General features: G+C 42.1%; 1 protein-coding gene across 3 annotated transcripts; it reads right to left on the reverse strand.

Moving 5' to 3' along the window:
- Positions 1-322: 322 nt before the first annotated feature.
- On the reverse strand, positions 323-22638 carry LOC124037174 (ubiquitin domain-containing protein 1-like). Of its 3 annotated transcripts, XM_046351842.1 has the most exons (6): positions 21647-22638; positions 20022-20108; positions 4152-4379; positions 2930-3115; positions 1263-1495; positions 323-931 (listed from the first exon to the last, which is right to left on the reverse strand). In XM_046351842.1, exons 1-5 carry the CDS (start codon positions 21696-21698, stop codon positions 1272-1274), a joined length of 777 nt encoding a protein of 258 aa, XP_046207798.1. In that variant the 5' UTR covers positions 21699-22638; the 3' UTR covers positions 323-931; positions 1263-1271. The 3 variants fall into 3 exon arrangements, with proteins under 3 accessions (XP_046207798.1, XP_046207797.1, XP_046207799.1); XM_046351841.1 differs by having other exon boundaries at positions 323-1495; XM_046351843.1 differs by lacking the exons at positions 20022-20108; positions 21647-22638 and adding an exon at positions 18089-18469 and having other exon boundaries at positions 323-1495.
- Between the last annotated feature and the right edge of the window lie 2795 nt (positions 22639-25433).

The raw sequence follows: 25433 nt of genomic DNA on the forward strand, positions 1-25433 counted from the left end.
TTGTAGTACAGTCACTACTTCTACTACTAGCCCCAATTTTTCTACACTAGTAATTTAAATGTATACACTTGACTACCATAAAAACAGTTTTTGACACTGTTACCATTTGTAGTTACACTTTGTCATTACTCAGGGGACGATTCGGACTTAGGAAATGTATGATTTTTTAAAAGCGTTTTGGTATTCAGACTTACCTTATGAAGACATTTAGTAGATTTAAAAACATCTAATATTGTAGATTATTTAGGGTTAGGAAGGCATTTATGAATCTACCTACTTCATGAAGAAAAAACTTGTTTCCAAAATTCTGAATGAATTTTGATTTGATTCATTTAGAATATTTATTCATAAATTAATTCACAAATATTCATCCACTTTTAGTGCACTTCGGAGCATACAAAACTACAGCATGTTATCCATATCTGATTGGAAAAATAGAGAAATTCAAATGAGCTATTTCCACCTTATAAACCAGTATTTTCACTTGTTCATCACATTGACTTTTCATGAACATTTTCACTTAAAAATACATTTCTGCTTATTAAATATATAATTACTCACAATTAAACACGCATTGAAACAGTATGTAAACATTCTTTCATAAATCTGTCAATATTATTCTTTACCATTAATCAGACAATATAAATAGTACAAATAGAATGGCTTTCAGTATAAATGGAGATCCAATAGAATATTTGTATCGTCAGGCAGGATACTTTCCACTGTCCAACCCTATTCATAGTTTAAAGTTCCAGATGGACACAATCACAAGGAAAATAATTTATATACTGTCGGGGACAGAGGTGTAATGGAAGTGGATGATAACAAACAAACAAACAAACAGACAGACAGACAGACGCACTGTAGTAAATTCTCCTCATGCCATGATTCTCTTCCAGTTCAGTCTACAGTTTGTCCATTCTTTGCCAGGCTACAAATACGGAGTGAAAATACACAAATTAACAATGTGGGATTATTAGAAAATTGGGAAATACAAAAAGAGGATAGGAAATACAAAAGCAAACGTAAACTAATCATCAAATATTACACCCCAATTTCCTTTGCAGTAACCAACAGTTCAGGGTAGTGTCCACTAGACGTGAAATGTAAGAAAGTGGTCTGAAACTTGGGGGAACTATCTGAACATGTACTATAAAAACATGTTTGTTTTCTGTTGCAAAACGTTTCCCTACAGTGTGCGCTAATGAACACAACCCTGGTGTTCTTAACTTCCAGAGGAGTGAAACAAGGCCTTGCCTCACCTCTCTCTCTCAGTTTGGTATGAGTTTGGTTACGGGTGAGTAGTTGTTCACGATGACCTGGACCACAAAGTCTTTTTGTATTTTAGTGTCCTGGAGCCGGGTCTTATCTGTTAGCAGTTTCCCTGCAAAGAACCAGCGTTGGTGGGCCGCTTCAATATCCTCCTGCCCCTCCAGGGCTGTCTTCAGCTGGGAAATGGAGTCTGACATGGAGGCGCTTATACGTAGGTCCTTACCTGTGGAGGAGAAAGACATTTACATTACATTTAAGTCATTTAGCAGACGCTCTTATCCAGAGCGACTTACAAATTGGTGCATTCACCTTATGACATCCAGTGGGAAAGACATTGGTCAAGTTACTTATACAATCAGGGGTCTGTTCAGGAATATAGAATGGCGTCTTTCAATTAAGGACTCTAGCTTCAAGCTTTAAAACTGCAACATTTCTCTCTGCCTCATGGCAAAATGTGTAAAATCGCAGGAAATTAGCTTTAAAACTGCAACATTTCGTTTAAGATGCCAAGAGGAGAGCCTTTAAAAAGTTCCTTCCCAGGGCCGAGACTTGGTTCACCCAGCCATACACTGCCGAAGTCATAATAAAACTCCTTGTATGCTATTTTGTATCCCACTCAAGTTACGAGGGGGTCCCTGATGAATTTGCTATCACAAAAGTTTGAGAACCCCTGGCATAGGCGATTTCAAGACCCAAAACCTGGTTAGATGGCGTCAAGTTAGCTAAAAGGGTGAGTGACTAACTGTGTACTGTTTTGGCAGAGTGAATGTACAAAGACTTGCCACATCCACAAGAGACACCCACATTATACCCCCCCCCCCCAAACTCTCGTTTGACTTCAGTCATGGCAGCTGTACTTCTTCATGACCAAGCCGAAAAAACAAGGCCAAATCTAGAGCTTAGGCCCCCTTTAAACACACTGTCAAAAAAGATGATAACTAGGCCTGAGGGTCTGACATTCACACTCCAGATTATTAGCATTGGAATGACCCTGGGGATTGGGCATAGATTTATCCTGGGTGGTGTACTACTCTAATCTAGATAGAGGAGTAAGCGAGCTAACTTTGGTCAACTCTGAGTTCAACTCGGGATAACCGGTGACAAAAGTCTTTGAGCCGTGAGTTGAGGACCAATCAAATTAAATTCCCTCCCTCTCGCAAAGAGTGCATCATCATCTCTTTGTTCTCCGGACCATATTTGAGGAATATATTTTTTTTAATAGTCATATTCAAATACATATCACAAGACACAGTTAGAATTGATAGGATGTATTTGAAACATCACACGCAGTAAAACTTCTAATAGCACATTTCACCTGCTGAATTTGCAGGTTAACTTTTCTTTCATTTTGATTTGGGCAAAAATGAAAATGTGGCACTGACTCCCCCATGAATTGACTTGCAACTAGTCATGTGCGACATGAACACGCAGGCTGGTAATGATAGGATGTAGGCAGGTGTTTGATCAATATTTACCTTTGTAACATGAATGAAGACTGAGCTTGAATGGGAAGTTAACTGAAGGTAGCTCATTTCAGAAAAGCCTGAGTACATTGATCTAGATTCATAGTATACCCCTCTTATCTCAATGAAGAACCCCAGAGAGAAATTGAACAAGAAAACGACAAAAGAGAAAAGGAATAGGGTGTCTCTCTTACCGCACGAGAGACGTACTCGTAGCTGGAACTCCTCTTTAGGAGGAGGGGGAGGCTTTTTCTGCTCCTTTAGATTGAGAGCTTGGCTCTCATTGGTGCATTCATTGATGAGGTTGGTGGGAGGGGCTAGAGTGTAGGCAGGAAGCTGGTAGCGGTTCCCCAGCTCATCATAACTCTCTGTCAGCGTACCTGGATGGGACAGATAGACACAAAACAAACCTCAGTAACACTCAGTGACAAGTCCTATCTGAAATTAACCCCCAGCCTCTAGGGACCCCTAGACTAGAGGTGGCCAACCCTCTGCCCGGATCTTCAGCACAGGCTTTTGCTCTTGCCCTGCTGAAACACCAATTCTGCAATGATCTGTTTAGAAAATAATACTAGAATGATGCAATACCACATGTCAAACATGCACATACATTAGAGAGGAGCTTTCCCTCTCTGCTGTGTCCATAATGTCTATGTAACTAAATCCCTGAGGTCTTGTCATGCTGCCCAGGACTATTATATAACTACACAGCAGTAATCTGACAACCAGAGACACACAGATCTCAAATCAGCTAACTGGTCATGAATTATGTCACCCGTAGCCTGGTGGAACCAGACTGATCGCAGTGTTAAGTGAAACATAAATGGTAAGCCCTCTGTCATGTGATCAGGCTGGTTCCATCAGGACACATCACCCAGGCTATAAAAATACATGGTGGAGCGATTACTATATTGATGCCAGTGCAATCCATTCAGATCTCCACAAGTGCATATAGGGAGTTTACACTCCCTAACTAGAACCTAATATGGTTCTTTGGATGTTGCCATAGGAGAACCCTTTGAAGAACCCTTGTTGGTTCTAAGCAGAACCGTTTTGGGTTCCATGTAATACCCTTTCCACAGGGAGGTTCTACATGAAACCAAAAATTATTCTAACTGGAACCAAAAAGGATTTTACCTGGAACCAAAAAGGGTTCCCCTATGGGGACAGCCAGAGAACACTTTTGGGGTCGATTTGGGTTTAGGCATAGGATTGATATAGCATTATAATGTCCGTCAGGTTGGTGCCAAATGTTATAAATACTAATTTTATATTAGTTAGATGTTACAAGTTAGTTAATAAGATGGAACGTGCGCGTGTGCGTGTGTGTGCGTGTGCGTGTGCGTGTGCGTGTGCGTGTGCGTGTGCGTGTGTGTGTGTGTGTGTGTGTGTGTGTGTGTGTGTGTGTGGTCTCACCGTGTGGTAGTGTGATGCAGGCTCCATCCACTATGGCCTGAGCCAGTTCCAGGTCGTTAACCTCTGCAGCCACTGCTGCCGCTCGGAGCGCGTCCCAAATCTCCTTCCTGCCGTCAAAGGCTGGAGCCGTGTCCCAAAACTCATTCCTCTTACTCCTCAGCTGGCCCTCAGTCATAGGGTACTCACTCTTCCATTTAGGGCACTCCTTCTTAAGGGGCTCATTGCGTCCTGAATGGAAATAAAGAAAAAGTAAATACATCAGGTTGCGTATATTTAATGAGGATATTCAATTCAGCGTTTCGATCTGAATGTACACTGCCATTCCTCTGAATATCATGTAATATAACACTTATTACAGAGTGTAGCTTACTAGCTCTCATTCATTGTAATTTTTAAATGGCAATCATGTGTGGCTGGAGCTAGCCATTATATAAAGGATTATTAGGTGGCTTGTCTATATTCAGAAGTAGGACATCCACAGACTATTCTCTTGTCTGTCTTTGACTCATGGCATCAATTGATGAACAGTGAGTGAGAAAACATATAGGGAGAACAGAAGCAACCAAAGCAGAATCGTATAATTTGACAAAATAGGACAGAAGTGAATAGTCCTGGACCTCAACATGCAAGCACACCACATTCTAGAAAAACAAAACTTTGCATGAAACATGAAGATCAGATGCATTCATCTTCAAGGTGGATAACAATCAGCTTATAAGATGGACAGAACTCCAGAATAACAATAAACACCAATCATTATATAAAAAGGTGACAAGTAAATGTAACGAGGCAGAAAGTAACCCTCAACAGGAATAGTTATTTAGACACTCTGTCAATGTCTGCCTCTGGGAAAACCAGAAACCTTTGAGTAAATCTCCACTGTGGTTGCCAGGTTGGCCTAGGTCCCTAGGTCTCTCAAGGTTTAAAGATTGGCCAGAGTTCAGGTATATCTGGGGCTTAACTTTATACTGCTGAAGCACATTTCAAGAAGAGGTGTGTGTACTCCTCTGTAAGCATCTTCAGCGTAGAGACTCAGTATAAGTGGTAGTCATTGTGGTCATAGTGGAGTATACAGTACAGGAAACTAAGGTCACTTTGATTCAGAGAGAGAGGGGGAAATCAAAGTGATTATTTATAGTGCAGTGGACTGTCCAGAGTTACATCCACACACACTCATTTTAGTGGACAACAGTCCAATGGATTACCACAGTAATCAGGCACCACATAACAGGATTTAGCTCCTGCTATCCCACAATGCATTGCTCTGAGAGGTGAGTGCTGAGTGGAGACTGACAGGTGACTGCTATAGACTCAACGGACCTCAAAATGATGATAAATGCATTCTGAAACAAATCCATATTTCTTAGATCACAAACGAACATAAACCTGAAATGGGAATGAAAAGCATACAACCAGGGGTGCAACTATCACTGGGAACAGGGGGGACATGCGATAGCAGATGTTCTGACTTTATACACGGCACTCTTTGGCTTTGGCCAAGTCAATTAAAATAGCAGCACAACTTTGCTTAGAATCAAGGGCAATGGTGACATCATTGAGGACCTTTAAGGTTGCAGTGACACATCCATAACCTGAGCGGAAACGAGATTGCGTACCCGAGAGAATACTATAAACGTCAAAAAAGCCAGTCAGTTGATTATTGACAAGTTTTTCCAACACTTTTGATAAACAGGGCAAAATAGAAATTGGCCTACAACAGATCCCCCTTTAAATAAAGGACGCACCGTGGCTGCCTTCCAAGCAATGAGAACCTCCCCAGAGAGGAGAGACACGGTAAAAAGGTCAGAGAAGTTGTGTCTCAAGAGAATGAACTACTGTGATTGCTCAATTAAACATTTTGTGATTATGCTGCGGGACTTAGAGGTAAATTGTGGTTTAGTACGGTACCCTGCTTCACTACTTCATTGCTCCAGGCCAGAGCAAGGGGGAGTTAGTTAGAGCACTGATTATGCTTTTAGGTCCCAAGGCGCTACTTTGTCTCTAACTGACAATGAATGGGCGACATACACCAAATAGAAACTAATAATTGTGCACGACTTCAAAACTGAATTTCAATGAACTGAATGATGAGGATGAAGAAAGTGATCGAATTTAGAACAATAGCGTAAGAATTGCTATTCCTCTGTCCTGAATGTACACACCCAGAAAAATATACTTTTTTGTTACTACTTGTCAGTATTACTTTGTTGTTGTTACACTATGGTTTTTATTCTAAGATAAACTTAGACTTCAATTAGGGTGTGGAAATGTTAGGATTATTTTGTAGCCTACTCCCGACCAGTCACATTGTACAGAGCTTGAGTGGCGCAGTGGAATAGGACACTGCATCAGAGTGCAAACTGCGTTGCGACAGATGCTGGTTCAACACCCATGCTGACCATGACTGAGTGCACACCCAGAAAAATACCATGAGGTGACGGTAGACTTTTGGTTTCTCTCCCTTTAAAAACAGAAATAAATCATTCTAAATAACAAACTGGCTTTATTTACAAATTAATAACAATGTCTCACCCCATGTTCAAGGATGGTCATTTTCCTCACTTTACATTATTTGAAAACAAAATCTCGAAAATCCCGTTATTTTTTAAACAAGCCACAGAAAGTTGGTTGCAATTTCAGTTTAATCCACCAGAAAAGACAGAACAAATAATACAACAAAAATTGTGGTTAAACTCAAATATACTAATTGATTTTAAAAAACTGTAGCAATTGGAACCTTTAACAAGTGTAAGGGGGGAAAAGTATTATAATTATTATTAATATTAACCCTTGTTTTTCACAAATGTATCAGGCTGTGAATTCTGCAAACAACGTTTCTAGGACGGGCTATTAACAGGACAATATATACAGTATATTGGTCATGTTGATCACGGCTCCCGATTGGCGCAGTCGTCTAAGGCACTGCATCTCAGTGCAAGAGGATTCACTACAATCTCTGGTTTGAATCCAGGCTGTATCACATCCGACCGTGATCGGAAAGTCCCATAGGGTGGACAAATGGCCCTTAAATATTAATTTAGAATCCTCCAATCCTCTAAATGTCATTGAAACAAATATTTGTAGATATTCTGTAGGCCTTACCGTAGGTGACATGAGTATCACTAGTGTTGAGTAATGTGCTGTTGAAAGTGGTGTAGGTATTATTTATTTAAAAAGCATATTGAAGTTCGAAGCAATTGAATTTGAAGCATCAAATGCTTCACAAAGCTGCCCTCTGGTGATCAAACTAGCACTAACTAGCATTAATGGTAACAATGGCTGACAATTAAATAACGTGCCATAGAATTCTGCGGCAACCCACAAGGTGTGCTGCAGTATGACACAACTTTTAAAGTTAGAACCACTGTAGCTAGCTAGTAGGTACCACAGCCAGTTCAGCTCTAGTCTCTAGCTATCTGTCAGCTGTTGTATGTATGGAAATGTTTTGTAATCTTTTTGTCCCATTTCAACAGAAGTAAATTCACTTGGCTTGTTTTTGTCAGTTGATGTACCATTTGAGCTAGCCAAAAGTTGGCTAACGTTAGCTAGCTACAGTACCAGTCAAAAGTTTGGACACACCTACTCATTCAAGGGTTTTTCTTTAGTTTGACTATTTTCTACATTGTAGAATAATAGTGAAGACATCAAAACTATGAAATAACAGATATGGAATCATGTAGTAACCACAAAAGTGTATTTTATATTTGTCATACTCTCAACCAGCTTCACCTGGAATACTTTACTCTGGCACTCTGTTTTTCCTCTCTTGAGTTCCCACAGATGCTGAGCACTTGTTGGCTGCTTTTCCTTCACTCTGTGGTCCAACTCATCCCAAACCATCTCAAATGGGTTGAGGTCAGGTGATTGTGGAGGCCGGGTCATCTGATGCAGCATTCCATCACCTTCTTGGTCAAATAGTTCTTACACTGCCTGGAGGTGTGTTGGATCATTGTCCTGTTGAAAAACAAATGATAGTCCCACTAAGCGCAAACCAAATGGGATGGCGTATCGATGCAGAATGCTGTGGTAGTCATGCTGGTTAAGTGTGACTTGAATTCTAAATAAATCACATACACTGTCACCAGCAAAGCACCATCATACCTTCTCCCCATGCCTCATGGGAGATCATATGCAGAGATCAATCATTCACCTACTGTGCGTCTCACAAAGACAAGAGCGGTTGGAACCATAAATCTCACATTAGGTCTCATCAGATCAAAGGACAGATTTCCACCAGTCTTAATGTCCAATGCTCGTGTTTCTTGGCCCAAGCAAATCTCTTCTTCTTATTGGTGTCCTTGTGAGGAATACCGGGAGAAGCTATTGATGATGATGAATGAATAAATCAAATCAAATTTTATTTGTCACATACACATGGTTAGCAGATGTTAATGCGAGTGTAGCGAAATGCTTGTGCTTCTAGTTCCGACAATGCAGTAATAACCAACAAGTAATCTAACTAACAATTCCAAAACTACTGTCTTATACGCAGTGTAAGGGGATAAAGAATATGTACATAAGGATATATGAATGAGTGATGGTACAGAGCAGCATAGGCAAGATACAGTAGATGGTGTCGAGTACAGTATATACATATGAGATGGGTATGTAAACAAAGTGGCATAGTTAAAGTGGCTAGTGATACATGTATTACATAAGGATGCAGTCGATGATATACAGTACAGTATATACGTATGCATATGAGATGAATAATGTAGGGTAAGTAACATTATATAAGGTAGCATTGTTTAAAGTGGCTAGTGATATATTTACATCATTCCCATCAATTCCCATTATTAAAGTGGCTGGAGTTGAGTCAGTGTGTTGGCAGCAGCCACTCAATGTTAGTGGTGGCTGTTTAACAGTCTGATGGCCTTGAGATAGAAGCTGTTTTTCAGTCTCTCGGTCCCAGCTTTGATGCACCTGTACTGACCTCGCCTTCTGGATGATAGCGGGGTGAACAGGCAGTGGCTCGGGTGGTTGTTGTCCTTGATGATCTTTATGGCCTTCCTGTAACATCGGGTGGTGTAGGTGTCCTGGAGGGCAGGTAGTTTGCCCCCGGTGATGCGTTGTGCAGACCTCACTACCCTCTGGAGAGCCTTACGTTTGAGGGCGGAGCAGTTGCCGTACCAGGCGGTGATACAGCCCGCCAGGATGCTCTCGATTGTGCATCTGTAGAAGTTTGTGAGTGCTTTTGGTGACAAGCCAAATTTCTTCAGCCTCCTGAGGTTGAAGAGGCGCTGCTGCGCCTTCTTCGCGATGCTGTCTGTGTGAGTGGACCAATTCAGTTTGTCTGTGATGTGTATGCCGAGGAACTTAAAACTTGCTACCCTCTCCACTACTGTTCCATCGATGTGGATAGGGAGGTGTTCCCTCTGCTGTTTCCTGAAGTCCACAATCAGATATGTTTGAATGCCCAGTCATGTTCATTTTATTATCTCAGCCATAAATTACTGCAGTTTAAGACCATCCATAGAACATACTAAACTGAGCAAAAAAAGAAGAATCCCATTTTCAGGACCCTGTCTTTCAAAGATAATTAGTACAAATCCAAATAACTTCACAGATCTTCATTGTAAAGAGTTTGACCTTTTTTGGGCTACATGGCAGTATTCAGAATTTTGGATGACTTAAGTGCCCATAGTAAGCTGCCTATTACTCAGGCCCAGAAGCGAGGATATGCATATAATTGGAAGCATTAGATAGAAAACACTGAAGTTTCTAAAACTGTTAACATAATGTCTATGAATATAACAGAACTGATATGACCCATTCAGGAAATGGGATTTTTTTGATGCGAGTGGTTTTCCATTGAAAGCCTATTGACTATATAAGGGTTTAGGGCCCAGATTGCAGTTCCTATAGTTTCCACTAGATGTCAACAGTCTTTAGACATGGTTTCAGGCTTGTTTTCTGAAAAATGACGAAGAATAGGAACTTTTGGAATCATGCAGTACTGGTTTGTGCACGTGACTGTGTGCGCACTTTTCATTATTTTTCCTTTCTATTGAATACGCTATTGTCCGGTTAAAATATGATCAATTATTTAGTTAATTGTCAACCTGAGGATTAATTATAAACATCGTTTGACATGTTGACAAACTTTACCGGTACTATTAGGATGTATTCATCTGCATGTTTTGACCGCTTTTGAGCCAGTGGATTACTGACCAAAACACGCCAACAAAACTGAGTTTTTGGGATGTAAAAAGGGACTTTATCGAACAAAACAACCATTTATTGTATAGCTGGGACCCTTTGGATTGCCAACAGAGGAAGAAATTCAAAGGTAAGTGATTTATTTTAACGCTATTTCTGACTTTCATGACGCCTCTGCTTGGTTGGAAAATGTTTGTATGTTTTTGTATGCGGGTTGCTGTCCTCAGATAATCACATGATATGCTTTCGGCGTAAAGCCTTTTTGAAATCTGACAAAGCGGCTGGATTAACAAGAAGTTCATCTTTTAACCGATTTTTAACACTTGTATTTTCATGAATGTTTATTATTACTATTTTTGTAATTTGAATTTGGCGCTCTGCAATTTCACTGGATGTTGTTGAGGTGGGACGCTAGCTTTCCCACTCTTGTTCAATGAACCATAAACAATTAATGAACATGCACCTGAGGAATGGTCGTTAAGACACTAAACGCTTACAGACGGTAGGCAATTAAGGTCACAATGTTTATTATTACTATTTTTGTAATTTGAATTTGGCGCTCTGCAATTTCACTGGATGTTGTCGAGGTGGGACGCTAGCTTTCCCACTCTTGTTCAATGAACCATAAACATTAATGAACAGGCACCTGAGGAATGGTCGTTAAGACACTAAACGCTTACAGACGGTAGGCAATTAAGGTCACAGTTAAGAAAAGTTAGAGGAAACTAAAGAGGCCTTTCTACTGACTCTGAAAAACACCAAAAGAAAGATGCCCAGGGTTCCTGCTCATCTGCGTAAACGTGCCTTAGGAATGCTGCAAGGAGACATGAGGACTGCAGTTGTGGCCAGGGCAATAAATTGCAATGTTCGTACTGTGAGACGCCTAAGACAGCGCTACAGGGAGACAGGACAGACAGCTGATCATCCTTGCAGTGGCAGACCACGTGTAACAACACCTGCACAGGATCGGTACATCCGAACATCCCACCTGCGGGACAGGTACAGGATGGCAAACAACAACTTCCCGACTTACACCAAGAATGCACAATCCCTACATCAGTGCTCAGACTGTCTGCAGTAGGCTGAGAGAGGCTGGACTGAGGGCTTGTAGAACTGTTGTAAGGCAGGTCCTCACCAGACATCAGTGGAAACAACGTCGCCTATGGGCACAAACCCACTGTCGCTGGACCAGACAGGACTGTCAAAAACTGCTCTTCACTGACATGTTGCGATTTTGTCTCACCAGGGGTGATGGTCAGATTCGCGTTTATTGTCGAAGGAATGAGCGTTACACCGAGGCCTGTACTCTGGAGCGGGATTGATTTGGAGGTGGAGGGTCTGTCATGGTCTGGGGCGGTGTGTCACGACATCATCGGACTGAGCTTGTTGTCATTGCAGGCAATCTCAACGCTGACATCCTCATCCCTCATGTGGTAGCCTTCCTCCAGGTTCATCCTGACATGACCCTCCAGCATGACAATGCCACCAGCCATGCTGCTCGTTCTGTGCATTATTTCCTGCAAGACAGGAATGTCAGTGTTCTGACATGGCCAGCGAAGAGCCCGGATCACAATCCCATTGAGCACATCTGGGACCTGTTGGATTGGAGGGTGAGGGCTAGGGCCATTCTACCCAGAAATGTCCGGGAACATGCTCTGCCTTGGTGGAAGAGTGGGGTAACATCTCACATCAAGAACTGTCAGATCTGGTGCAGTCCATGAGGAGGAGATGCACTGCAGTACTTAATGCAGCTGATACTGACTGTTACTTTTGATTTTGATCCCCCCCTTTGTTCAGGACACATTATTCCATTTATGTTAGTCACATGTCTGTGGAACTTGTTCAGTTTATGTCTCAGTTGTTGAATCTTATGTTCCTACAAATATTTACACACAATACCCCATAATGACCAAGACAAAACAGGTTTTTAGACATTTTTACAAATGTATTAAAAATAAGAAACACAAATACCTTATTTACAAAAGTATTCAGACTCTTTTCTATGAGACTCTAAATTATAATAATAATAATAATAATATATGCCATTTAGCAGACGCTTTTATTGAGCTCAGGTGCATCCTGTTTCCATTGATCATCCTTGAGATGTTTCTACATCTTGATTGGAGTCCACCTGTGGTAAATTCAATTGATTGGACATGATTTGGAAAGGCAGACACCTGTCTATATAAGGTCCCACAGTTGAAAGTGCGTGTCAGAGCAAAAACCAAGCCATGTCAAAGGAATTGTCCGTAGAGTGCTAAGACGGGGATTGTGTCGAGGCACAGATCTGGGGAAGGGTACATTTTTTTTCAGCATTGAAGATCCCCAAGAATATAGTGGCATCCATCATTCTTAAATGGAAGAAGTTTGGAACCACCAAGACTCTTTCGAGAGCTGGCCGCCCGGCCAAACTGAGCAATCAGGGGAGAAGGTCCTTGGTCAGGGACGTGACCAAGCACCCGATGGTGACTCTGATAGAGCTCCAAAGTTCCTCTGTGGAGATGGGAGAACCTTCCAGAAGGACAACCATCTCTGCAGCACTCCACCAATCAGACATTTATGCTAGAGTGGCCAGGCAGTAGCCACTCCTCAGTAAAAGGAACATGACAGCCCACTTGGAGTTTGCCAGAAGGTACCTAAAGGACTTTCAGACCATGAGAAACAAGATTCTCTGGTCTGATGAAACCAAGATTGAACTCTTTGGCCTGCATGCCAAGTGTCACATCTGGATGAAACCTGCACCATCCCAGTGAAGCATGGTGGTGACAGCATCATGCTGTGGGGATGTTTTTCAGCGACAGGGAGACTAGTCAGGATCGAGGGAAAGAAGAACAGAGCAAATTACAGAAAGATCATTGATGAAAACCTGCTCCAGAGCGCTCAGGACCTCAGACTGGGGCGAAGGTTCACCTTCCAAGAGGACAACAATGAACGACTGGCTTCGGGACATGTCTCTGAATAACCTTGATTGTGCCAGCCAGAGCCCGGACTTGAACCGGATTGAACATCTCTGGAGAGACCTGTCTGTGTAGTGACGTTCCCCATACAACCTGACAGAGCTTGAGAGGATCTGCAGAGAAGAATGGGAGAAACTCCCCAAATACAGGTGTGCCAAGCTTGTAACGCCATACCCAAGAAGACTTGAGGTTGTAATCACTGCCAAAGGTGTTTCAACAAAGTACTGACTAAAGGATCTGAATACTTATGAAAACTTGATATTTCAGTAGTTTATTTTTAATACATTTACAAAAAAAATCTAAAAAACTGTTTTTGCTTTGTCACTACAGGTATTGTATGTAGATTGATGAGGGGAACAATCCATTTTAGAATATGGTACTAACGTAACACAATGTAGAAAACGTCAAGGGGTCTGAATACTCTCCGAATGCACTGTTTATACCTAAATGATCTTTACCAGTTTAATTTTTACATTTTTTATTACACCATTTCTGAAATATTATATATAAGTATGTCAATGAGGAAATATACTGTAAATGTGCCTATACTACCAAACCACTTTTCTGGACACTAAATGAAGTGTGAGAGCAAAATTACAAGAACATGTTATAATAATGTTATTGCATCAAATGGTTGTTTTATGGAATAGAAAAGGTTTCTTAGAACACTCTGTGAATGAGTTGGGCCTTTGGGGTATAATACTGGCAGTGGATTTACGATGCCTTGGTGATAACACATAAAGACAGCATTCCATAGCATGAGTTGGTGTTTGTGTGCCGGGAGGTACCAGGGTGGAGATGGCTCGGGTATGGATAATGATGAGGGGAGCCTTGTTTTGGGGTCCAGACCCTGTTTTCCACACAATCAGAACAGTCTTTACAGCAGATACTGTCTGCTGTGAATTATAAAATTATTTAATGCGAAGTCTCACCTTGTGACCCATTCCACACATTTGTTGTTTGTCATGTAGACTAAGGGAGTGTATCTTTGCTATAAAAGGTGTTTGTATTCTTTGTCTCGGGGCTCTCAACTAATCATCTGAGGGTGGTTTGTCGACCAGCCATCGTTATTGCAGAGCACTCACATCATTCACTTGTGTGTGTGTGACATACTCTCCGTATTAATAAGTGAATAAATATTTAGTTTAAGTATAACTCTGACTTGTGTGATAACTTTGTCTCTCCTCATTTGATAAAGAAATAAGCGCCACAAAAGTCAGCAGATTTTGGGGGTTTTCATTTGAATAAGACACTCCAGGACGGTTCACAGATTGCGGATAAACACTATATTCATCTTAACATCTTTAAAAAAACACTAATGCCATGTATGAGCAATGTATTTCTGCATATATTGTATTCTCTAAGATATCACATAATTTTCAAGATATCAACAATTGCTTATACAGTGGGGCAAAAAAGTATTTAGTCAGCCACCAATTGTGCAAGTTCTCCCACTTAAAAAGATGAGAGAGGCCTGTAATTCTCATCATAGGTACACTTCAACTATGACAGACAAAATTAGAAAATAAATCCAGAAAATCACATTGTAGGATTCTTTAGGAATTTATTTGCAAATTATGGTGGAAAATAAGTAACAAATAATAACAAAAGTTTATCTCAATACTTTGTTATATACCCTTTGTTGGCAATGACAGAGGTCAAACGTTTTCTGTAAGTCTTCACAAGGTTTTCACACACTGTTGCTGGTATTTTGGCCCATTCCTCCATGCAGATCTCCTCTAGAGCAGTGATGTTTTGGGGCTATTGCTGGGCAACACGGATTTTCAACTCCCTCCAAAGATTGTCTATGGGGTTGAGATCTGGAGACTGGCTAGGCCACTCCAGGACCTTGAAATGCTTCTTACGAAGCCACTCCTTTGTTGCCCAGGCGGTGTGTTTGGGATCATTGTCATGCTGAAAGACCCAGCCACGTTTCATCTTCAATGCTGATGGAAGGAGGTTTTCACTCAAAATCTCACGATACATGGCCCCATTCATTCTTCCCTTTACACGGATCAGTCGTCCTATTCCCTTTGCAGAAAAACAGCCCCAAAGCATGATGTTTCCACCCCCATGCTTCACAGTAGGTATGGTGTTCTTTGGATGCAACTCAGCATTCTTTGTCCTCCAAACACGACGAGTTGAGTTTTTACCAAAAAGTTATATTTTGGTTTCATCTGACCATATGACATTCTCCCAATCTTCTTCTGGATCATCCAAATGCTCTCTAGCAAACTTCAGACGGGCCTGGACATGTACTGGCTTAAGCAGGGGGACACGTCTGGCACTGCAGGATTTGAGTCCCTGGCGGCATAGTGTGTTACTAATGTGTTACTACACGGTCCCCCCGTGTGGTTCTGGGATTTTTGTTCACCGTTCTTGTGATAATATTGACCCCACGGGGTGAGATCTTGTGTGGAGCCCCAGATCGAGGGAGATTATCAGTGGTCTTGTATGTCTTCCATTTCCTAATAATTGCTCCCACAGTTGATTTCTTCAAACCAAGCTGATTACCTATTGCAAATTCAGTCTTCCCAGCCTGGTGCAGGTCTACAATTTTGTTTCTGGGGTCCTTTGACAGCTCTTTGGTCTTGGCCATAGTGGAGTTTGGAGTGTGACTGTTTGAGGTTGTGGACAGGTGTCTTTTATACTGAGAACAAGTTCAAACAGGTGCCATTAATACAGGTAACGAGTGGAGGACAGAGGAGCCTCTTAAAGAAGAAGTTACAGGTCTGTGAAGCCAGAAATCTTGCTCGTTTGTAGGTGACTAAATACTTATTTCCACCATAATTTGCAAATAAACTCATTAAAAATCCTACAATGTGATTTTCTGGATTTTTTTTTCTAATTTTGTCTGTCATAGTTGAAGTGTACCTATGGTGAAAATTACAGGCCTCTCATCTTTTTAAGTGGGAGAACTTGCACAATTGGTGGCTGACTAAATACTTTTCTGCCCCACTGTAAGTCTAAAGAATACATTTCAGAAGAAGCAGACAAAATGTGGTGAATGCACATGCTTCTGAAGCCAAGATATGATTAATCCATATCCATCACATCCACAACCGTTATGGATGTTACGGATATCATAACGCTAAAAAAGGATACCGAAAAAAAAGAGAACAATTATAAACCACATAAAACCTTGACGAAAGAGAGCTTTATAGAGACATTTTCAAGACGATCTGATGTAAGAGGCATATTTTACATGTAACGTCGCCTGTCCCAATCACACCCCTATCTTCACAAGACGTAAGAACTAGCAAATAAAACTCAAACATCATCAAAATCTTAACTTCATAACAAACACTGGCGGACAACTGTGAGTGGGAAAACAAGCTCTGTGAGAACTTTCTAAACGCTGTGAAATATGATTGTCTGAAAAGCCATATTTGAGACATGGCTTCCTATTCTGTAATGGACTAATTTAAATGTAACTATTTCATAAAGGGACATAGTGAATGCTATGGAGTGTCTATCAGGGACTGCAAAACACTGAACAAAGTGCTGATTTGCCCCTAGAATCACATAATAGGCATTACAATGCCTTGGGTGATGGCACTGGTATAGTTATACAGGAGAGAGGTCAGAGCTAACAGAATGATCCCAGGGCAGCCACCTGGACTTCAGCCAGTCTACCAAACACTTTCCAGGAATTAGATTAGAGGAGTAGATCAGAAACTGGAGGTTCTGATGAATGGGATAGTACTTACTGCACAGCCAAAAGCACAATGACCCCTAAAGTTTAAATCTGTGACTCCCTTGAATACCAGTCAACAAAAATCCTTGCATCAATGCACTCATATTTCATGCAAATCTCAAGAATGTATGTTTCCCTCATACAGGCAGTGGCTATAATGGAAGTTTGATGCTGGTCTCCAGCCCTGACAGATGGTGCACAATGCATCAACAGTCAAACATCACTGGGAAACATACAAATCCTTTGTGTGCTGCAGGTTAGGCTGAGTTTAACGGCGATCCCGCCAATTTCAACCTCACATTCATTATCTCCAGCACCAAACCAGTGCCTACATATGTGAAAACAGAGCCTTTCTATGATCTGTGTTTAAAAGAAAATATGAAGGTCCTAAAAAATGCTTCTCTGACACCACAGTGTAGGATTAGCAAGAGGGATGGTATTTTGTTGCTCCCCACATCACTGTGGATCTCATAGTGTTTTAAAATCATGTTTTAACTTTTGATGATGTCATGGGGTAGAACTTTTTAACTTTATATTTCTTCCTACAAAAAGGTAGAAATGTGCCATTTTCACATATTTAGATACTGGTATTATGTTTGAGATAATGAAAATTAGGTTGAAAAGTGGTGTAATTGCCCTTTAATAGTCACTATTATATAGTTATTACACACATTTGACTCCTGATACTACTACAGTATATTTCCATAATAATTAGTCTAAATCCCCTTATATACATTACACACTTCCTTCTCCTCATAACCCTTCAGGGGGGTTGGGTTAAATGCGGAAGACACATTTCAGTTGAATACATTCAAGTGGACAACTGACTAGCTATCCCCCTTTCCCTTCCCTTCATAAACATCCCCTGTCCCGTTAACTGAATTCATGAAATGAGGTAGGTTATATTAACACGTCACACTTTAGCTTAAGACAGATGTATTACAACCTTATAACAAGTTGTTAACAATATCTAAATGACCACATCTTACACATGTTGGAAAACAAACTATACACAGACTTAATACTTTTATGTTATTGGCAATTGAAGCTCTAGAACGATGAGGCTCACTTGCATAGTCATCCAGCACTCCAACAATCAATAGTCCATCTGCAGCCATACTCACTTTTCAGCACCACCTTAATGGGAGACTGTGAGGGGTGGTACGGATGGTAGTCCCTAGAGTTAGCGACTCCCATGTTCTTCTCTTTCTCTCTCCCAGAGATTTGATGTGTGTGTTAGACACACAATCTCTTAGTTCCAGATACCGTTGTTTAAATCAAACACAACACTGATGACTCAGCGTCAGAAAAAACAGCCCTTCAGAGACTCCAACCAGAAATTGAAGCTTACGTCTAAGGTTGCAGTGGTCAAGGGTATGATCCCACCACCTGGACTAGATTCTCACGCTTTGGCTATCTGTGACGACTACAGTTATCCTTGTGGAGTCTGAGCTAGGTTAGCTAGCTGTTGTGACACTTCCCTTAGTTCTTTACTAACGAATGCCTTAATAACACACACACACTCACCCAGCCATCCAAAATACCCCAGGATCAATATATGACAGATGGAATATCTGGCTGCATATGCCATATGCATCTATCAATAGTATCCTATCCAGATTGGCTAGGTAGGCAGCTAATGCTTACACAACAGCACAAAGCCAATTAGCAAATTTAGCGGAAGAGGTCAAGAATAACCCAAGTCAACACCACAACCCCATTATAGACTTTAAACTCTGGTCAGACCATGCTAATCTGCTGTGAATGGGATTGCACCTGTTGATGGGCAGTTCAGGCTATACTCATTGTACAACTGTTTGGGGGTAGATAGTTGGAGGTAGAATCCATTGTACATCTCTTTGGGGGGGGGGGGGCTACTTCTTGGTATAATCCAATGTATAGGTTACCTGTTTGTTAAGAAACAAACTTGGCCTTGGAAAGTTCCAGGTATGATCCATTGCAGACCAGCCTAGACCAGAGACTATAGCTTCTGTAGAAGGGTCTTACATTAGCTTAACCATCATTTATATATTATGCCAATTACGCTTTCATTCAAAGTGACTAACAGTCATGCGTGCATCCATTTTATGTACGGGTGGTCCACAGAATCAAACCCACTATCCTGGCATTGCAACCGCCATGCTCTACCAACTGAGCAACGTTCAATCATATGATAATCCTAACAAAAAGGACCAAATGTTTTTGTTATCATAGGTAACATTGTAAACAAATAATGTAGTATATAGGTAAATCCATTTGAATTAAATCACTTTTTGACCACACCCCTTTTCATTTAAACAAAACTTTCAATGCGTGTTTTTGCTAATTAGAAGGTCAGAAAGGGACTTTTTGGACCCGAATGCCAAAATATTTAGGAATTAGAGGTGCTCAAAGTTTAAACCCTGTTTGAAAGCTGATGGGTTCCTTCTCTTTTTAATAGAGGCCATCAAAACTCTGTTTTCTCACACAATTTCATAGCACAGCCTATAGAAATGTTGCGCAACAGGAACACATTTCATCTTATGCATCAACCAACTATGAGGAGCTGGCTCTCGCTGCACAACAGGTGATCATATTCCGCTATAACACTGAATAACAGGGCTCTAATGAAGTGTTTGATTTGATTTTCGATTGCATTTGCATTAATGTCAGAGTGATTAGAGGGACACTAGCAACTGGCAGTTAGCAAGTTTGGTAGGCTACTACTAATGACCATCGGAAGCATTAGAGCATTAGAGCACAGTTTTGGAGAAGTCTAGTTACTGTGACTCAATGGTCACGTGGTATTTCACTGCGGTAATGACTCCTGACTGCCAGCGGTAATATGGTCACCATAACAGCACAAGTTACCGGTGTTTCTGTAACGCACATGAGATGGAGTTGGCAAAACAAATGGCCACTGGATTGATGCAAATAATCATGATATCATTCTGCCTGGTAGGCATAGGCTACTTTGAGTGAAGTATACACAATGCCCACTGAAGAAAAGTGGGTATATGACGTATACCCTCCACTACACCACTGTCTGCAGAGCATTATACAGTCAGAATTTCTTACCTCCTCGTTTTTTGCTCCATGTAGAGGTCCTGGCAGGCCCTGGTCCGTCCAGCTGATCCCTCCCCACACACCCGCCCATGACTGTCTCTGCAGAGCCATACAATTACATAACATCAGTAGCTACATAACATCAGGAAAACACACACACACACACACACACACACACACACACACACACACACACACACACACACACACACACACACACACACACACACACACACACACAGGAAAGAGATAAAAGATGAACAGTTATCAATCAGTTATAATGTTGCCAAACAAATGTAAGGGGAGCTATTGAAATATAGAAACAAAACAAATAATATATGAATAATATATGCCATTTAGCAGACGCTTTTATCCAAAGCGACTTACAGTCATGTGTGCATACATTCTACGTATGGGTGATCCCGGGAAATCATAAGCATTGTGTTTTTTTAATTCATCCAAATACAATACTTGTCAGTATGATGTATACCTGCAAAACACATCTCAGATTTGGATGGTCAATGACATTGGCTCATTGTTTAATTGGTAATGCTGTAATGGCAATGTTTACATGCCACATCTACCATGAGCTGTCAACGTGTCTGACAGCTCAAGCTCACAAACTGCAATTAAGATAGCAAGATGGCTGTTTCTATTAGCCTGAAGACCTGACTTTGAATTGCATTGGATTGGATTCAACATTCCGCATAAATGTGCATTTGGATCAGGAAAGTTCTCTCTCAACCTCTACAAACCCAGTATGTTTAATAAAATTATATTTTACTGGTTGTCGCGTGTTTGGTCCTTTTGCAGGTAAGAATGTGAGACAATATATCCACAGGAAAGTATGATTACACTAACTTTTGGAAAGCACTGGTAGTCACCTGAAGCACCTGCAGAAACATGTAAACACATGCACGAGCTCCTGCTGATGCTTTAGATGATATACATCTGAACGCATAGTACTTTGAAACGTTAATGTAATTATATTGTCCTATGGATATATTGTCTCACATTCCTACCTGCAAAATGACAAACCACGCAGACAACCAGTAAAGTACAATATAATTGTATTCTAGCCTGGGCAGCCACTAAGGACTAGCCTAGGAATGCTAGTCCCAGATGTTGCCTGTCGCATTCGGCCAATCCGGTTGCATCAATCAAACTGAAGGGGAAGAAAGTAAGCATAGTTCCCCCTTTTTTCTGCCTTTTCACAATTACATTTATTTAAGGAGGAAATCGAAGCCTTGCATGAATAGAGAATGGTGTATGTACGAACCGGTCGCTGGGGGGGGGGGGGTCACAAGTGTATCACCAGCTGTACACATCAAGCCAAGATGATAGTAAAGATACATAAAACCCCTCGCGGGTAACCCAGGCAAATTTCATTCAACATTCTCGATTGTGGGATTTGAGAGGAATTTGTCTGATCCACATCCACACTTATGCCCGACGTAGAATTGAATGCAATTCGATATCGGGTCTTCAGGCTGTTTCCACATGTCTTGGTTTTGTATCTATCAAATAAATGCAACCGTAGCTTAAAAACTACACACATTAGACGATTCTGTCAGCGCTGTTATTTGCAATTATTGCATTGGTAAACAATCAATTCAACAAAACAGGTTTTTATTTACCAGATATCCAGTTCGTTAAACTCAGCATGTGTCTGCAGTTGGCTTGCCACATCCAAATAACTTAAACTCCAAAGTTAGTTCTGGATTCAGCTGCAGCGATACGTGAGATGAGACACGAGTCAGCAGCTTTGCGCTGTGTCTGTCCTGTCACCTTTGCGCCAACAGGTGCCTATTCTCGCAGCCGCTGTGCCAAGCCTGACCTGTGTGACGCTAACCGTAATAAGGAATAGCCACAATAGTGATATTTGAGGTTCGCCTTAAAAATAAAAGTCCCCATTGAACGTGATTCAAACGGATATAAATAGTGGAATCATGGACTAGATTGTTTTTATTTTTTATGTTTAACTTTATTTAAATCATGCTAAACAAGGTCGGAATGTTCTATAAAAATTCAACGAAAGACAAGAATGAGTTAATTTGACACAAAAAAGAAAACATCCGTTGAATTAGTACTCTGGATGTATTAGACTTTAGAATTACATTGGAGACTTACAGTGCATTCGGAAAGTATTCAGACCCCTTGACTTTTTCCACATTTTGGTACGTTACAGCCTTATTCTAAAACTGATTAAGTCGTTTTTTACCCTCAATCTACACATTATTGCATTTTGTTTAATTTATAACATTCAGACCTGGTTAAGCATTTTCTGGTCAAAATATGGAATGGTTCCACTATTTGTTGTATCCGTTTGAATCACTTTCAACGAGGCAACTTTTATTTTGAAGGCGAACCGCACATTCCACTAGCATGGCTAATCCTTATTGTGGCTAGCTTCACACAGGCCCAAGACCGTGCCTGCTCTGACCCCTGCGTCCCAAAACTAGATTATCTTTTCGTTCGAATAAAAAAGGCCGCGGTATAAAAACTAGAGTTGATGTACTTGCAATAGATTGAAAACGCCCTGCGTCGTGTCTGATAAGGTAAACATGTGGATTCATCCATGCAATCAATCTGCAGCTTGTTTATAGATTTAATCCCCTTTCACTCGGCGTTCACTGTCCCGACGACAAAATTAATCGGAAACGCATGCGCAGTATAAACAGCAGCAGCAAGAAATATAATTTCTAGCTAAATCAAAAATTTCTCTTAAAACAGCCAGCCATAAAACGGTATACATGCATGTATATAAATATAGTTAATTAAGAACCCTACATCAAATAGAAAATTGTTCAGACCATATATTTCCTGATTTTTAATACTTATGTAAATACGGTTTCTGTTTTTTATGTTTAATACATTTGCTAAAATTACAAAACTGTTTTCACTGTGTCATTATGGGGTATTGTGTGTAGATTGATGACAAAATTAATACATTTTAGAAAACAAGGCTGTATTGTGTGGTCAAGTGTATCAAGTGGTCATTCTCTCTTTCTCCCCTTACCCATCTGTCTATCGCCTCCTTTGAATTTCATGCTGTCACAGTTACCAGCCCTTTCAAGCTTAACATCCTTATCATTTATCGCCCTCCAGGTCCCCTCGGAGAGTTCATCAATGAGCTTGATGCCTTGATAAGCTCCTTTCCTGAGGACGGCTCACCTCTCACAGTTCTGGGCGACTTTAACCTCCCCACGTCTACCTTTGACTCATTCCTCTCTGCCTCCTTCTTTCCACTCCTCTCCTCTTTTGACCTCACCCTCTCACCTTCCCCCCCTACTCACAAGGCAGGCAATACGCTCGACCTCATCTTTACTAGATGCTGTTCTTCCACTAACCTCATTGCAACTCCCCTCCAAGTCTCCGACCACTACCTTGTATCCTTTTCCCTCTCGCTCTCATCCAACACTTCCCACACTGCCCCTACTCGGATGGTATCGCGCCGTCCCAACCTTCGCTCTCTCTCCCCCGCTACTCTCTCCTCTTCCATCCTATCATCTCTTCCCTCTGCTCAAACCTTCTCCAACCTATCTCCTGATTCTGCCTCCTCAACCCTCCTCTCCTCCCTTTCTGCATCCTTTGACTCTCTATGTCCCCTATCTTCCAGGCCGGCTCGGTCCTCCCCTCCCGCTCCGTTGCTTGACGACTCATTGCGAGCTCACAGAACAGGGCTCCGGGCAGCCGAGCAGAAATGGAGGAAAACTCGCCTCCCTGCGGACCTGGCATCCTTTCACTCCCTCCTCTCTACATTTTCCTCCTCTGTCTCTGCTGCTAAAGCCACTTTCTACCACTCTAAATTCCAAGCATCTGCCTCTAACCCTAGGAAGCTCTTTGCCACCTTCTCCTCCCTCCTGAATCCTCCTCCCCCTCCCCCACCTCCTCCCTCTCTGCAGATGACTTCGTCAACCATTTTGAAAAGAAGGTCGACGACATCCGATCCTCGTTTGCTAAGTCTAACGACACCGCTGGTTCTGCTCACACTGCCCTACCCTGTGCTCTGACCTCTTTCTCCCCTCTCTCTCCAGATGAAATCTCGCGTCTTGTGACGGCCGGCCGCCCAACAACCTGCCCGCTCGACCCTATCCCCTCCTCTCTTCTCCAGACCATTTCCGGAGACCTTCTCCCTTACCTCACCTCGCTCATTAACTTATCCCTGACCGCTGGCTACGTCCCTTCCGTCTTCAAGAGAGCGAGAGTTGCACCCCTTCTGAAAAAACCTACACTCGATCCCTCCGATGTCAACAACTACAGACCAGTATCCCTTCTTTCTTTTCTCTCCAAAACTCTTGAACGTGCCGTCCTTGGTCAGCTCTCCCGCTATCTCTCTCAGAATGACCTTCTTGATCCAAATCAGTCAGGTTTCAAGACTAGTCATTCAACTGAGACTGCTCTTCTCTGTATCACGGAGGCGCTCCGCACCGCTAAAGCTAACTCTCTCTCCTCTGCTCTCATCCTTCTAGACCTATCGGCTGCCTTCGATACTGTGAACCATCAGATCCTCCTCTCCACCCTCTCCGAGTTGGGCATCTCCGGCGCGGCCCACGCTTGGATTGCGTCCTACCTGACAGGTCGCTCCTACCAGGTGGCGTGGCGAGAATCTGTCTCCTCACCACGCGCTCTCACCACTGGTGTCCCCCAGGGCTCTGTTCTAGGCCCTCTCCTATTCTCGCTATACACCAAGTCACTTGGCTCTGTCATAACCTCACATGGTCTCTCCTATCATTGCTATGCAGACGACACACAATTAATCTTCTCCTTTCCCCCTTCTGATGACCAGGTGGCGAATTGCATCTCTGCATGTCTGGCAGACATATCAGTGTGGATGACGGATCACCACCTCAAGCTGAACTTCGGCAAGACGGAGCTGCTCTTCCTCCCGGGGAAGGACTTCCCGTTCCATGATCTCGCCATCACGGTTGACAACTCCACTGTGTCCTCCTCCCAGAGCGCTAAGAACCTTGGCGTGATCCTGGACAACACCCTGTCGTTCTCAACTAACATCAAGGCGGTGGCCCGTTCCTGTAGGTTCATGCTCTACAACATCCACAGAGTACGACCCTGCCTCACACAGGAAGCGGCGCAGGTCCTAATCCAGGCACTTGTCATCTCCCGTCTGGATTACTGCAACTCGCTGTTGGCTGGGCTCCCTGCCTGTGCCATTAAACCCCTACAACTCATCCAGAACGCCGCAGCCCGTCTAGTGTTCAACCTTCCCAAGTTCTCTCACGTCACCCCGCTCCTCCGCTCTCTCCACTGGCTTCCAGTTGAAGCTCGCATCCGCTACAAGATCATGGTGCTTGCCTACGGAGCTGTGAGGGGAACGGCACCTCAGTACCTCCAGGCTCTGATCAGGCCCTACACCCAAATAAGGGCACTGCGTTCATCCACCTCTGGCCTGCTCGCCTCCCTACC

This window comes from Oncorhynchus gorbuscha, linkage group LG06, assembly GCF_021184085.1.
Source record: "Oncorhynchus gorbuscha isolate QuinsamMale2020 ecotype Even-year linkage group LG06, OgorEven_v1.0, whole genome shotgun sequence".
NCBI lineage: Eukaryota > Metazoa > Chordata > Actinopteri > Salmoniformes > Salmonidae > Oncorhynchus > Oncorhynchus gorbuscha.